The sequence below is a fragment of the Dioscorea cayenensis genome, unplaced genomic scaffold (genome assembly GCF_009730915.1).
Source record: "Dioscorea cayenensis subsp. rotundata cultivar TDr96_F1 unplaced genomic scaffold, TDr96_F1_v2_PseudoChromosome.rev07_lg8_w22 25.fasta BLBR01001548.1, whole genome shotgun sequence".
NCBI lineage: Eukaryota > Viridiplantae > Streptophyta > Magnoliopsida > Dioscoreales > Dioscoreaceae > Dioscorea > Dioscorea cayenensis.
In genome coordinates this window covers 241,769-256,450 of record NW_024087939.1, presented here as the reverse complement: position 1 = coordinate 256,450, position 14,682 = coordinate 241,769, and the positions used below count along the sequence as shown (strand labels likewise).

Below are 14,682 nucleotides of genomic sequence, written 5' to 3'. Positions count from 1 at the left end.
CAAGAAAGATAAGGTGGTGGTCAAACTAATAACAAATAAAGTAATGTCAAGTTGTCTTGGTAGGGGTCCATATTATAATATTTCACAAATGCTGAGAATTTGAGTTACAAAAACTATATAATAGCAGTTGCTCATCTGGACAAAATAAATAAATAAATAAATAAAATAACATTAAACACTAGCCAAATAAGAGGATTCAGATAATAACCTTACTTTAAAAAAAAAAAACTATATCTCATCATTTTTGAGCTAATTCCAATAGGCACCATATTTCAATTTAAAATCACAAAAGAAAGAAAGAAAAAAAAGACCTTAGATCAAACCTCGGATTTAACAATGGAGCTGCTATTTTGGATGGTAGGATTGAGAGTGAGTGGTCGCCACACGAGGATCCCTATATAAGATATTCATGTTCTTGACGAGAAAACCAATTTAAACCACACAAAATGAGAGTACATATGAATTAAAATACTAATTACTCATCCATGCACTCTGATTAATTCATACTTGTCAAACAATTTTTTTTTTTCTTATTATATGCAACAAACAAACCCATTCTTCTGATGGTACATAAACAGATATAATCTTACAAGAATGTATTGACAATTATCCATTTTTATAAGATGTATTCAATCAAGATTCTCTATTTTTATTTTAAAGAAAAAAAAACTAAACAAAAACATAATTGTTCAATAATAAAAATAAAAAATGATTAGTAAATCATTATTCAAAAATCTTGAGACAAGATCATGATCAGATCATACACCATTTTTAAAGAACAATAAATGTCAGAAAACAACAATGGTCCTTCAGGAATTATTTGGAAATTCAAAAAAAATGTTTACAAAGAAAATTTTTATTCCAATGTCAATGATTATGTTAGCACTTCTGAACAAAGGCCTAAAGAATGCTACAAAGACATCAATTTTTGGTTCATGCTCTGAATAAGTGCTTCCCAGGCTCAGAATAGTTCACCTCTAACTGTTCAACCTTCTGAATCTTAAAGCCTCTCATTCTTGTTTCTTGAGGCAGAGAACTGTCTTTGAAATCAATTTTTTCAAGCAACCATCCCTTGTTTTGAACACACCCACTCACTTGCACCTACAATGGGCATTACCAAAGTTTTCGGTTAAATTTCGAGTTGTTTATTATCACAATTAAGTTACGGTACTTAAATGATTAGATTTGTACCTCAGCTTCATCTATGGCATGGACAATTAGTGTCCCATCCAAGGAGAGGTTGTCGAGGACAATGTTTTGACCTTTGATTATCATGGTAGATCTCTGAGAGACGGAACATTTCTCGTTCACTTTCTTTTTCACGTCAGCAAATGTTATTGCCCACTTGGGGCTCCATGTAATGCGCGGCCAAACTTCTACTTCTTGTGCATTGAATTCATCGACCACGGGATCTGCTATCTCGACACCGGCCTGTGCAACAATGAGAATTAAGTTATGATGAGCATAATTAGTGTTCAACAAAAATGGAATATGATGAGAGCTACCTTATGTTGCTAATAATGATCAGATCAATTGAAAATATGGGTTTGAGTAGGTTAATCTCTATGATGTACCAATTTATGAACAACTTGGTAATGAGTATGTGTCTGCATTCATGAACAAAACCTTAACTGAAACCATAAGCATCAAGGAAAGACGAGCACCTTTTTCATAATGAGGCTGTTTGCTCGATAGATAGCCATTTCTCCGCTAGTGGCACTATGGTAAGGATTACCCTTCGGTACCTACAAAAAAGCAGGACAAGTAAATTATAGCAGGAAAGAATGGAAACAGCAGAGTCCATGTGAGTTGTGTCTTTGTCAATTGATAACTCATCAAGAACAGCTAAATAGCATCAGACATCAGCATCAAATAATGCCCCCGCATATCATGATGCTTAAATAAAAGTGCCAAACAAAACAAAAGTGAAACAGTAGAGGCATACCTTGGCAGCATCTTCTGGATTGTTCTTAACAGGGGCATAGGCAAGCCATGTTTCCATTACCTTCAAGGAATCAAGTCACAATAAATAAATAACGTAAAGCCAATAATTATCACCTATTGGGCCATAAGTAGTTTTCTCTGAACTTGGTGGTCTAGAGAAAACCTAGCCACCAACCAGTTCATGGGTTATCACAACATCATGATAATGCCAATGATTTCACCCATATCACTTCAGTTTCAGCACAGATGCATCTAAACACTTAAACAAGAATGCTGATATCAAGCAATACGATGATTCATTGAGATGATAAATTTCCTAGTTTCTGGGATTTATACGCAAGATTATACAGAATCGCTGATGCCTATTTTCTGCTCACTTCCTTATCTCCATACCCTAGTAGTTGTTAGATGTATGTATGTATACCAGATGTATGTATGTATATATATACATGTGTAGTGGTGTATACTTGTATGTGTTGCTTCTATATGTAGCCATTGATCACTTGTTTCTAATACACTGATGAGCTTTGATCCATCTCTTTTCTTCTCTTCTTTCATTCTTCTCCCTTCTAACATGGTATCAGACTAGGTACATTCCTCCGGCCATCTCTACACTTCATCAGTCGGCCATTTCTATACTTCACTAGTCCTGTCTTCTTCCCCCTTGTTTCATTTCTCTTTTCATTTCCTCATTCAAAAATTTCTTCTGCGACCGGCCAGACATCCACGCTCGAGACCCGGCCCAAGACGCGCACCGAAAGATCGCCTCCCGATCCACGCTTGCGACCGGCCAGCACATCCACGCCCCGCGACCGGCCCAAGACGCCCGCGCTCGGCCACCCGAAAGACGCCTCGAGATCCACGCCTCGCGACCGGCCAAGACGCCCGCGCCCGCCCGCGCTCGGCCACCAGCATCGCCTCCCGATCCACGCCCCGCAACCGGCCCGCACGCCCCGCGGCCGGCCCGCGCTCGGCCACGCCCGCCTCAACACCGCGCCCGGCCACGACACTCGCGCCCGTACGCGTGCGCGCAGTCTGCCCACTCGCCGCTGCCGCCGACCGGCCGCCATCACTCACGGAGACTCGTTGATCACTACCTTGTCGCCCAGCCTCCATCCTTTCCCCACGAATATAGCCTTTTGTGTCTTCTCCAAGCACATGAAGACAATTGAACTGACTCCATTCAAAAAGCAAAAGACATTGATGTCTGTTTACTGTACTCATGTGCTTAGGCTTAGCTGATTATAAAAAGGAAATATATATATGGATGCTTATGGGCTTAGTAGTGTGCTACCTGAGATGCGTCACCGCAATCTCCATCATTCTGATGTGGTACTTGACGGCACCAACTACATCGCTTGGCGGCTCACTATCAGCGTATTCTTGATGGCATTCGCGTTCTTCGCCATGTTGATGGTACGAGTACTGCTCCTACTGCTCCTTCTATCCCTGACACCACTTCTTCCACCGAGGCCTCTACTCTTCTTCTGGCATTTGAGCAGCAGTTTGAGAAATGGGTTGCTGACGACTCTATGGCCAAGATGATGATCTGTCAGACGATCACTCTTGATATTCGTACTCAGATTGTCGATCTTCCCACCGCTCGGGCGATGTGGGACTATCTTGAGCGTCGTTCATCGTGGTTCCGATCGGTAGCAACTTTACACTTTATATCGGACTCTCTCTAGTCTTCGACAGGGCGAGGACACCTGTCGACCCGCTCTATAGTCGGTATTGTGCCTTATGGCGTCGATTGATGCTCGACTCCCTCCCCTATTGTGCTGTTCATGCTGCCCAGATCCTTACTTGTTCTGAGTCTTGCTCACGTCGTCGTAGCCATGATGAAACACGCCGTATGTATGAGTTCATTATGCGCTCCGTCCCGAGTTTGAACAAACTCGGGCTCGCATCTACATGCTCCATCGGGTCTACTCTTTGGATGATGCTTTCACCTTTGTTCGTGCTGAGGAAACCCGTCTCCGGGCTACCTTCACAGTGGGAGGTAGTGCTCTTGCTGTTCCTCGCATTCCTTCTGCCTCTTCGTCCTCATCTAGTAGACCCCCGGCACCTTCTGTCTCATCTAGGCCTCTTTCTTCTACTAGGCCGAAACGCACCATGATTTGTCACTACTGTGGCATGTTTGGTCATCATGAGCGTGAGTGTCGGAAGAAACAGCGTGGACTTCCACGTACTGCTCCTTCACCGCCTCTTCTACCGCTGCCTCACTCTCACCGAAGCAGTACATTCCGTCCCAGTCTCTCCTCGCTCCACCATCTCCGACTACATCATCTTCTCCTCACTGCCTCCCACCGATCATCGCTATTGGCGATGTTTCGACAGCTTTCAGCAGATCTCATCTAGCGAGACTCCACCCGGCTACGCAGTCGGCTCGAGTTCCTCCCATCGCTCCGGTAGTTCCCTCGTCCCTCTTTGGCTTCTGATTCCGGTGCTTCTCTCACATGACTCACGATGCCACTCATCTTTATCATTCTCATCCGCCATTACATGTTACACGTGTTCGTACTGCTGATGGCACCCTCCTCCCCATTTCATCTACTGGCCTTTTTTTCTTCTACTTCTTTTTCTATTCCTCTCGTCTCTCATGTTCCTCGCTTTATCCATGAACCCTCACGTCTCATAGTCGACCTATCGATTATGGTTGTCGAGTTATTTTTCGACCGCAGTATACGTCGTGCGCAGGATCACAATGGGAAGGTGATTGAGCGGCCGCCCGCCATGATGGAGTCTATGTGTTGGATACTCTTCATCCGTCATCTTCGACTAAGTCTATTCATCACCGCTCATGCTACTCGCTTTTATCTCATCATATGTGGCATCATCGTCTTGGTCACTTGTGTTCCTCTCGTCTGTCATCTCTTGTTCGTCTTGGCGTCTTAGGAGCTCTCTCCTTCCTCTGATATTATGCCCGTGTTGGTCAGAAGCTTGGTAAAATGCACTCCAACGTCCTTATCCTATGAGTGTATCTCGTACTCATCGCACCTTTTCGAACTTATTCATTCGATGTTTGGGGGTCCCGCTCCTTTTGTTTCTAAAGGAGGTAACCGCTATTATGTTATTTTTTTATTGATGACTACACTCGCTTTACTTGGATCTACTTTATGCATAATCGTAGTCGCTATTGTCTATTTATCGATCTTTTTACGACCCATGGTTCACACCCACTTTGTCGCCTCGCTCAAGATCTTCGATCCGACTCGAGTGGTGAATATATTTCTCGTGCTTTTCGAGCCTTTTTATCTCCTCGAGGGCACATCGCCTCGCTTATCCCGTCCCCGGTGCTCATGCTCGGAATCGGGGTTCATCGAACGCAAAACATCGTCATATCTTAGAGACGGCTCGTGCTCTTCTTCTGGTGCTTTTCTCCTCCTCATTTTTGGGGTCGATCGTCGTTAGTACGGTACGTTTATCTGATTAACCTTCAACCTTCCTCTCATCTTCATGATCGCAGCCTCGGGGAGTCTCTTCAGTGGGACACCTCCTCGCCATGATCATCTTCGTGTTTTTGGTTGTCGTTGTTTTGTTTTGCTCTCACCGCGGGAACGGACCAAGCTCACCGCCCAGTCTGTCTCCTGTGTTTTTCCGGGATATAGCCTCGAGCATAAAGGTTATCGCTGTCATGATCCCGCTGCTCGTCAGACTCAGATTTCTCGTGATGTCACATTTGACTGAGACTACCCCATTTTACGCCTCTCCCTCTTCTACTCGAGTCTCCTCTCCTTCGGTTCCTCTATCTTTTCTTTTTCCCTCCCATTTCTCCTGTAGGTACCTCTCCTGTGCCTTCTCCGTCGATCATTACTCCTCCAGAGCTTCTTAGTCCCTCCTCCCTCGACCCCGCTTCTCCTCTTCTCGCTGAGTCTCCCATCGTGTCTACCCCTTCTTCTTCTTCACTTCCTCCCCGCTCATCCGCCATCCGCTTTATTCTACCATCGTCGGGATCCCGCGACGACTCCATCGTGGCAGGCCCTCTCGACGCCTCTCCTACTACTCGATCCGACTCCCTCCTTACTCTTTCGCGAGATCGCTCCACTTTACATCCTCCCTGCTCGCTATGCTTCCGCTAGCACCAGCTGTCTCGAGATATCATCGAGCCGTGTACCCACGTGGGAAGCGTGTCTCGATCCCCGAGCGGCGGGACCGCCATGGTCGAGGAACTCGATGCCTTGTCTCCTGACTCACACGTGGGATATCGTCCCTCTCCCCTACCCATGCTATTCCCTATTACATGTCATCGATCTATCCGGGTGAAGACCCGCTCGATGGGTCTCGAGCGTTATAAAGCGCCGTCTTGTCGCTCGTGGTTTTCAGCAGGGAGTACGGCCGTAACTATGAGGAGACTTTTTGCCCCCGTGGCCCACATGCACTACAGTCCAGCACATTAGTCACTGCTGCTGCCGTCAGAGTGGGTTCTTCATCGACCGATGTGAAGAATGCCTTTCTTCATGGGGACTCGAGCTGAGGAGGTCTACACGACTCCTCCTCCCGGCCCCGTGTACCTCCCGGCTCGCTTGCTCGCCTTCGCCGTGCTTTTCTATGGTCTCAAACAGCTCTCGTGCTCGGTTTGAGAGGTTCGAAAGACTGATCGCCGAGGTCGCTGGGTTTACTCGAGCATACATGATCCGCAGCATCTTCATTCATTCTTCACCCCGTCTTACGACCATTCTTCTTTTCGTATGTGGATGATATGATTCTTATCGGTGATGATTCCGCTCACATTGCTTTTGCGAAGCGACGACTATGTGAGACTTTTTGACGATCGATCTTGGTCCGCTTCGTTATTTTCTCGGGTATCGAGATCACATCTCATCCCGATGGCTATCGACTATCCCAAAGAAAGTATACACTCTTGATCTTCTCGATCGCCTCCGGGTTCTGACCGACACTGCATCGCAGCCTACACTCGATGGAGTTGCAGTTTGCAACTTCATGCTCCGACGGGGTTCCCTCACCCGGGATCCTTCTCGCTATCGAGCATCTTGTTGGTAGCTTAGTCTATCTTCGTCATCACACGTCCCGGACATTTCTCACGTCCGCATGCACATTCTCGGGCCGGGCTTTGTTGCGGCTCCCACCTGCTCATTATGGACATCTTCTCCGGGTGTTACGATATCTTCGAGGCACTCGCCGCTGGTCTATTCTACTCGCACCAGTCCACTCTTCACCATGAGCCTATTCGGATGCTACTTGGGCCACTTCTCCCGATGATCGAGTCTCTGTCACTGGCTATTGTATATTTCTTGGGTCTTCACTTGTTGTGTGGAAGACTAAGAAACAACAAACCATTGCCAAGTCCAGTGCTGAGGCTGAGGTTCGCGCTTTAGCTTCTACAGTACAGGAAGTGCTTTGGCTTCGCTCGATTTTGCAGGATTTTGGTGTCCCGATTCATTCTCCTATTCCTATTCACTGTGACAGTACAGGAGCTCTTCAGATTGCAGCAAATCCGGTCAAGCATGAGCTGACCAAACACATTGGTGTCGATGCCCACTTCACCCGCTGTCATGTCCGTGCGCATACTGTCTCTCTTCATTATCTTCCTACCGAGGTCCAGGTGGCTGATTTTTTTCACTAAGGCACAGACACGTGATCAGCATCTGTTTATGTTATCCAAACTCAAGACCCATGATCCACCTTGAGTTTGAGGGGGGGTGTTAGATGTATGTATGTATACCAGATGTATGTATGTATATATATACATGTGTAGTGGTGTATACTTGTATGTGTTGCTTCTATATGTAGCCATTGATCACTTGTTTCTAATACACTGATGAGCTTTGATCCATCTCTTTTCTTCTCTTCTTTCATTCTTCTCCCTTCTAACAGTAGTAACTCATCGGGACAAAATGATGTTAAGTTCATCCTTATCATAAATTAGATCCAAGTATCAGCTTTTTAAGAAATAGTATAAGTTAATCTTTGTGAAATATAAATGGAGCACACATACAAGTGGCTTGCATTAGAAATAGTCAAGTTATATGCAAAAAAGAAGATTCAACATGACTAGTAAAAAATGAAAATGTGGCTACCAAATTAATAGGGTATTCTACAGAATGCTTTAACATGATTGTGGAAAGAGCACATTATTGTTCTAGTTGTAAGACGCTCAGAACTAGAAACAAGTGTTACAATCATCAAATTCAGGAAGAGGAAGCATCATTCAATCAGCATTCACTTACTGTAAATCCAACCCTTGCTGATGGAGGTAGTGTTTTTGGATAATCTTGCATCATGCATTCCAAACGAGTAGATGATTTGAATGATGCCTTGCTAGAATCTTTATATCTGGAATTACATAGGCCAGGAAAGTAAACATAAATTCTTTGGAAAAAATAGGCTGTAAGTCTACTATTAAAAAAAAGGACAAAAGAATTATGTGTAAGATTATATCATATAGTTGGAATAATGCTTACAGAAAATAAAAATTCTTATGGCTAGGACTACATCTATTTGCAGATCAAAAATGAAGATAATGGACCATGCAGCAATGAGGGACTAGCATAAGATGAAATATTCTTAGCCTTCTACACTTACATTAATTGCAAAAACTGCATTCTAATGTTAGCTCTTTCCTTGGTAAACGAAAGAGGATAAGGATTTAATTTGACCGAAAGGTATGAAGCATTACTTGGGATTAACAAACTCTGCAATGGCACCCTGTGTTTTTGTTAGCTCCTCAATGTATGGTTGAAGTTCCAGAATTAACTGCACAAAGTAATCAATACTTCAAGTTTAATAATTTCAGATGTGACAAAAAGATGACAATTTCATTCTTCATCTCCAAATTATAGTGAATTAGCCATCTAGAGGTCAAGATTGAAAGCAAAAGAAGCATGATAATGTCAAACATAGAGGTACAACAATAATACTTTAACTAACACAGGAGAAAATGCTTATTAGCAACACATGTAGATAAATAGCATCTAAAATATAAATACCAATATCATTAGAAAAATTCACACTAAAGTTGCAATTCCTAAACAATTCAAACACAAAACTTGGGCCTGCTAATTAGTAAAACAAGGTAAAAGATTGCTACCTGCTCCAGAAGGTAAAAACAATAGGTTAATTACTAAGACTTAGAAGGCAAACAAGATAACATGTTCCAATCTCCAGCTTTCAATGTTTAACATTGTCACTAAATTTCAAACACTCAGCTGGTCCTAACTTGAGACTTTAATACATGTTCATTTCAACAACTGAACTTGTTGCCTAGTCTCAGTTTATTAAACATCCACAGCATGAAACCCAATTATAAAAGTTGCATGAAAACTGTCAAGGAACAAATGTTCTGCAGAAACAGCATGAACAGACTTGTACAGTAAAATGGATAATATGCATACCTGATTTATATTTCCAGGGAAGGGAGAGTAGCCGGTTTCACAGTTAACATCTCCATCAGCATGTCCATTTGCTCGAAGCGAAGGATCAAGCTGATTATACTCCACATTAATCACCATTGTTCTTCCTAAAAGCAGTAGGCATATTAATAAATTTGGATGCATTAATAGGAATAGGGATGGCCAAAAAGACTAGTTTCTTAATTCCACTTAAAAACTTGAAAGGTACAAGCATCTAAGCAAGCTTTTTTCATTTCCATCTTTTCTAAATAGTTGCACACACATAAAAAAGGAAGCAAATATATTTTTTGACTGAATTACCATCAGCATGAGTGAGCTTGGTAATTCCTCCAATAGCTTCTTTTGCTTTGCGAGGAACAGCCAGAGAATTAACATGGTATTCCCTTGTTAAGCTCACACCCAATGCAGCAGGTATTGCCTACGTAAGCAATAGGAATTAAGAAGACAAATTGATAACAAAAAGATACAACAATATGGTGAAAAAATGAGTAAGGAAATCAAAACAAATATAAAGGCACAAAATATGCAATCTGTCAAACATGCATTCTGTCAAACCTTAAAGAGTAGTCCATTGGTATCTTGGAAGAAAAGAACCCATCTTAAACCCGCATTATGCCTGAGAGATAAGGTAAAAAAATTGAATATGCGGCATAGACAAAAAGCACAAACTCAAGTTTGAACTTCATAAAAATTAAAAGAAGAGAAAGTGGTAGCAAAATACAATTGCACAGATAGAACAACTTATAAATTATGATACATCATAGCCTAAAGGTTCACCTAGAAGAATTTCCAGATATTTAAGATTAAAGACTCCAGTAATTACATAGAAAAAATGTTTCGGAAAAAATACATTCAAAAGCACACCATTTGTTAAGCAAGCCACTGGAGAATAGAAGTGCATGCACATCGCCATGACCATGAGGTTTTGTCTGCCATCAGAAAGTATAAGATTGTCAGAAAAGTAAGTCCTAAATCCCTATGTTTCATGCACTGGGATTTTACATTTCCCAGGGTGAACCATCTTGAAAGACCACATTTGATGTACCTGAATTTTGAATTTGTCATTTAGATCTAGTGCAAGCCTTGCATCATTATCATCTAAGCATGCTACTTTTTCCTACAATAATAAGCCAGGAATAGTTGATATTACAAACTAGAGGTTACATTATCAGGTCAGACTGTCAGACATATAAAAGCAAGAATTTGACTTCAAAAGTAAAGTTGATATATTTAATGATACCTGCTTAAGAAGATTCACTTGTGTGGGCTTCATTCCAAAGTAAGAATTTGATTCCAAAAGATTCAAAGTTGGTGCGTGAGTATCATCTGAAGTCATAATCACCAAGGGAATCTCAGAATTGCATCCACCTGCATAGTCAATATCACTACCATCCATTAGAACGGGGAATCCAACAATTAACCAAGATATGATGTTAACAAAATTTGCACACAACATTGCTCATTTATGGCTAAAATGTTCTTGAACAACAGTGGATCTTTTTTAAAAAAAAAATTCTCATTAAATATCAGTATCTCATGAGAACTAGATAGTGGAATTTTTTTTTTCATTGGCACTTTCTCATAACAAAAGATTCTCTTCAAGAATATAGTAGTATCACTGACCTTGAACCAACTTACAGCTAGCCTCTTGTAGAGCCAAAATAGACTCTATGTAATGCTGTAGAAAACATCTGCCTGTTGTTGTTTCCAAAGGAAGAGCCAACTGCAACAAACAAAAAAGCAGAGTAATATTCTATTGAGTGGAATATGTACATTTATGGTGCCTTGGCACATTATCTCTCACAGTCTAAAGATTGTAAAGCTAAAATAGGCATCAAAACAAAGTTCTTTGGTATCAATATGGACCTAATAGGGTATAAAGCAAGTGCAAAAAGGTTTTTGGTGATTATGACTTGAGTACCATTTAGTTGTGGTAACCTGGATTAATGTGAAATGAATTAACTCACCTTCGAAGGCACTAGTTCAAAGTGTATTAATTTATTTTACCCACATCAGTTTCCACCAAAAACAACGGTAATCAAATTAGCATACTTTGAACTAGTGCCTTCTCCAGAGATAAGGCATCCATTCACACATAGACAAACACATAAAGTACCCTTGAAGGCAATAAAATTGCAAGTTTAAAACAAAAAGAATTCACACACTGGTTGATGCACATAAAATCTCACTTGGTCTTAATAAAGTAATTTACATATATACACAAGCATGTGACTGAGGAGCATATCCAGTATTTGATCACCCAAATGATTTTATTGTCACTTATGCAAGTATAGCTATACAAAAATCTTTTTGGTTAAAGGTTGTCTTATTTATAAAAGGGCATAACAAATTCAGGCCATTTTAGTAAGGGCAAATCCATAATAAAATTTGACCATGAAAGAAAAAAGGGCACCTTAATTCCTTTGTATCCAAGACGCTCCCCAAGGCCACCTGCAACAAGAACAAATGCAGCCTTCCTCGCTTCCTTTACACCTGCTTCTTCCAACATATTAAAATTATCATCACCAAAAGTCAGGATTTCTCCTGATGGAACCTGCAGAGTATTTCGCGTCAGTAACACAGGCATATATGAATGAACAATTCAGGTTGCATATCAAGGAAATAAGAAATCAGCGGGATTCAGAAAACCACAATTGAGAACAAGAAAAAGTTAATATAAAACAGCAACATCCAGAAGATTATATAACTATAGAGCAGAGCAAAAAAGTTATTCCTTTATATAGTTAAACTACTGCTTTTACATTTAGTTAGGTACTGACTAGGCACCCAACAATATCAGAGTTGCTTCAATGCCCTCCCCGGTTCCAAGTTTTGAACAAGATGATGTAAAAGGTAGATGGATTACATTCTAAAGAGCATGCAAAAATAAGATAGGTAGTAACAGAACCCTCATCTAAAAGATATATATAAATATATATATATATATATACATATATATATATATATATGTATGTATGCATGTATATAAGATTTACTTACAGAAGGAGTGAAGCCATCATATGGGTTCTTTCCTGCTTTAGAATCAGCAAGAAGTTTCCTTGAGTTTTGAATGTAAGCTATCAAGCCACCAGGATAGCTTGAATTGAGCCGAGACACCTAGAACAACAACATATGTCAAAAGTAGAAACACAGATATAAAATAATACTCAGCTTTATAATCCTTGGACAGTTGGGACTGCCAAAATAGCAAGATACATTATTCTCAATGAGACTGATATCCCGTTCATCAAAATTACGAGACGAACAAAGTCATGTTCAATCTAATTCTGACTTGGATTGCACCAATTATTGAAAATAGCTTTAGCTTTAAATACCCTGATCGTATTTGAAATTAGGCAATAAAGTAACAACGAAAAACCCACAAAACTGAGGAAAGGTTGAGTGTGTACAGTACAAAAAAAAATAGGTAAGGAATCCAGAGAAAATAATAAGATCTATCTATGGGGCGGTGAATCTACATCCATGCTCTGCAACATTATGTAAGGATTAGAAAAAACAAACAAAAAGAACAACGGTAGAATACTCTTCTTGAGGTGGCAATGCAGAATTCATAAGTTTTTCCCCCCTTTTTCTTCCGTGATGATGAAGAGCATGGATGCAATTCCTATCTAATATCATATATTTTTGAATAATTTCTATTTTCCTACAGGGCGCCAGTTTACAACAATCAAACCAATTAACAATCAAATTTTAAATTTTAAATTTTAACATTTAAACAACATTCAAATAGCAAGAAAGATCTACATGATGATCTACCTACCTGCTCAAAAAAATCTCTTTTTTTATCATCATCAACCCCAGGCTCCGGCCAATGCAAGAACAAATGGCTCTGCTCCTCTCTCAACAACATCTTCGCCAGTTCAACCTACAAACCATCACAACAAGATCAAAACAAACCCCACCAAAACCTCCCCCAATAAAACCCAAATCAAGAACTACAAAAATAAAAATTCCTTCATGGTTGAGATCGGAACCTGATCGGGAGAAAGGAGCGAGAGATTCTTCATGAGATTAGGAGCCGTCGAGGCCATGTCATCCCCGATCTGGATTTCCGAGAGCTTCTCCGCCACCAAGGACGCCATCAACGAAGACTATCCAAAGCCCAGAGAGCAAGAGAAAGAAAGATATCTCGAAGAGAACCAAAACCGCGAACAATAAATATATATATATTTTTTTTATTATTAGTATTATTAATTTATTATTAGTATTATGATGATGAGAGTTTTACCGAATCTCTAGCAGTGGAATAGGAATGCCATTTTTACGAATTCGACCCTTTGATCTTCAAAATTTGCAAAACTATCCTTTAGTTTCTGAAAACTCAAAGTATGGTTTAGTGGCTGTTTTACTTTTATCCCCCTAAAAATGGTAGTGTTTATGTTTTCAACCCCCTTTAATTCTCTTTAAAAAACACCGCTTTAATTAGTTTTTAATACTATTATTTTTAAGGGTCATTTTTGTTGTTTGCTTTGTGGTATTATGTGTAAGAAAATTTTTATATCATATCAAAATTACCAAGGTGTGTGTGTATGAAAGGTTAAAAAGGATGAATAGAATATATATATATATATATATGGATTAAAGTAAATATTATTTTATTTGAGAAAGATTGTGAATATATTTAAAATAAAAGTAATTAACTTTTAGTCTATTAACATCAGATTTTTATGTGAGGTGTTTGTGTCTTACCGAGAAGATAAACTTAAATTTCAGTTAAATTGAATATTAATTTCTCGTTTATATATGTTTTTGGTATGATTTGTTTATTTTAAAAAAGATTTATATATACAGTAAAATAAATAATATGAAAAACAATAAATAATTCATGAATGAGATTTTCAAGCTCAACTCCCTCCGGGCTCCGGTTAACAGAATTTTACAAAAATAGCCCTGAATAACTAGTGAATTTTTGCTATCATGACCAATTCATTCTTTACCGTACAAAAGAGTTCTTGATAATTGATTGTTTTGAAAAAAAAGTCTGATTTATTTCGGAGAGGCCTTAAAAAGCGAAAAGTATCTAAGTCACCAAAGAAAAGGCAACTTTTTGTAGCAAAATTATGAAAGAGTCCATTACAGTTTTTTTCAGAAACCCCTGAGAAAATTTTTAATTAAAATGACAAAAGAACCCAACTTTTCTCCGGAATTAGCAAGGAAACTAAAGAAGTAATCAGTACCAAACTTTAGCTCACCAATCATGTTCTATTGGTATCATATCATTGTCCACGGCACCTTATTTTGGGATTATTCACTCAAAATTTTTTTCCCCAGATTATTAAGTTCAATGTGTAGATCACATGCATAGATAGTATCATCGATTTTTTTTTGTGTATTGGTACTAATC

At 39.9% G+C, this 14,682-nt stretch overlaps 1 protein-coding gene across 1 annotated transcript; it reads right to left on the bottom strand.

Moving 5' to 3' along the window:
* Positions 1 to 750: 750 nt before the first annotated feature.
* On the bottom strand, positions 751 to 13,482 carry LOC120256654 (UDP-sugar pyrophosphorylase). The gene is made up of 17 exons (XM_039264335.1): positions 13,313 to 13,482; positions 13,099 to 13,203; positions 12,318 to 12,434; positions 11,731 to 11,871; positions 10,941 to 11,040; positions 10,558 to 10,685; positions 10,363 to 10,434; positions 10,182 to 10,246; positions 9,873 to 9,933; positions 9,618 to 9,735; positions 9,300 to 9,424; positions 8,585 to 8,661; positions 8,136 to 8,241; positions 1,946 to 2,005; positions 1,665 to 1,745; positions 1,192 to 1,431; positions 751 to 1,101 (listed from the first exon to the last, which is right to left on the bottom strand). The coding sequence occupies exons 1-17, from the start codon at positions 13,418 to 13,420 to the stop codon at positions 934 to 936; spliced, it is 1,872 nt and encodes a 623-aa protein (XP_039120269.1). The 5' UTR covers positions 13,421 to 13,482; the 3' UTR covers positions 751 to 933.
* Between the last annotated feature and the right edge of the window lie 1,200 nt (positions 13,483 to 14,682).

What these genes read in the sequence shown, in the direction of transcription:
- LOC120256654 (XM_039264335.1), bottom strand. Translation starts at nt 13,420, where the DNA reads ATGGCGTCCTTGGTGGCGGAGAAGCTCTCGGAAATCCAGATCGGGGAT. An exon ending in AAGTGAATCTTCTTAAGCAG is followed by an intron (nt 10,435 to 10,557) that starts GTATCATTAAAT and finishes TTATTATTGTAG; the next exon opens with GAAAAAGTAGCATGCTTAGA. An exon ending in CCAATGGACTACTCTTTAAG is followed by an intron (nt 9,736 to 9,872) that starts GTTTGACAGAAT and finishes TTGCTTACGTAG; the next exon opens with GCAATACCTGCTGCATTGGG.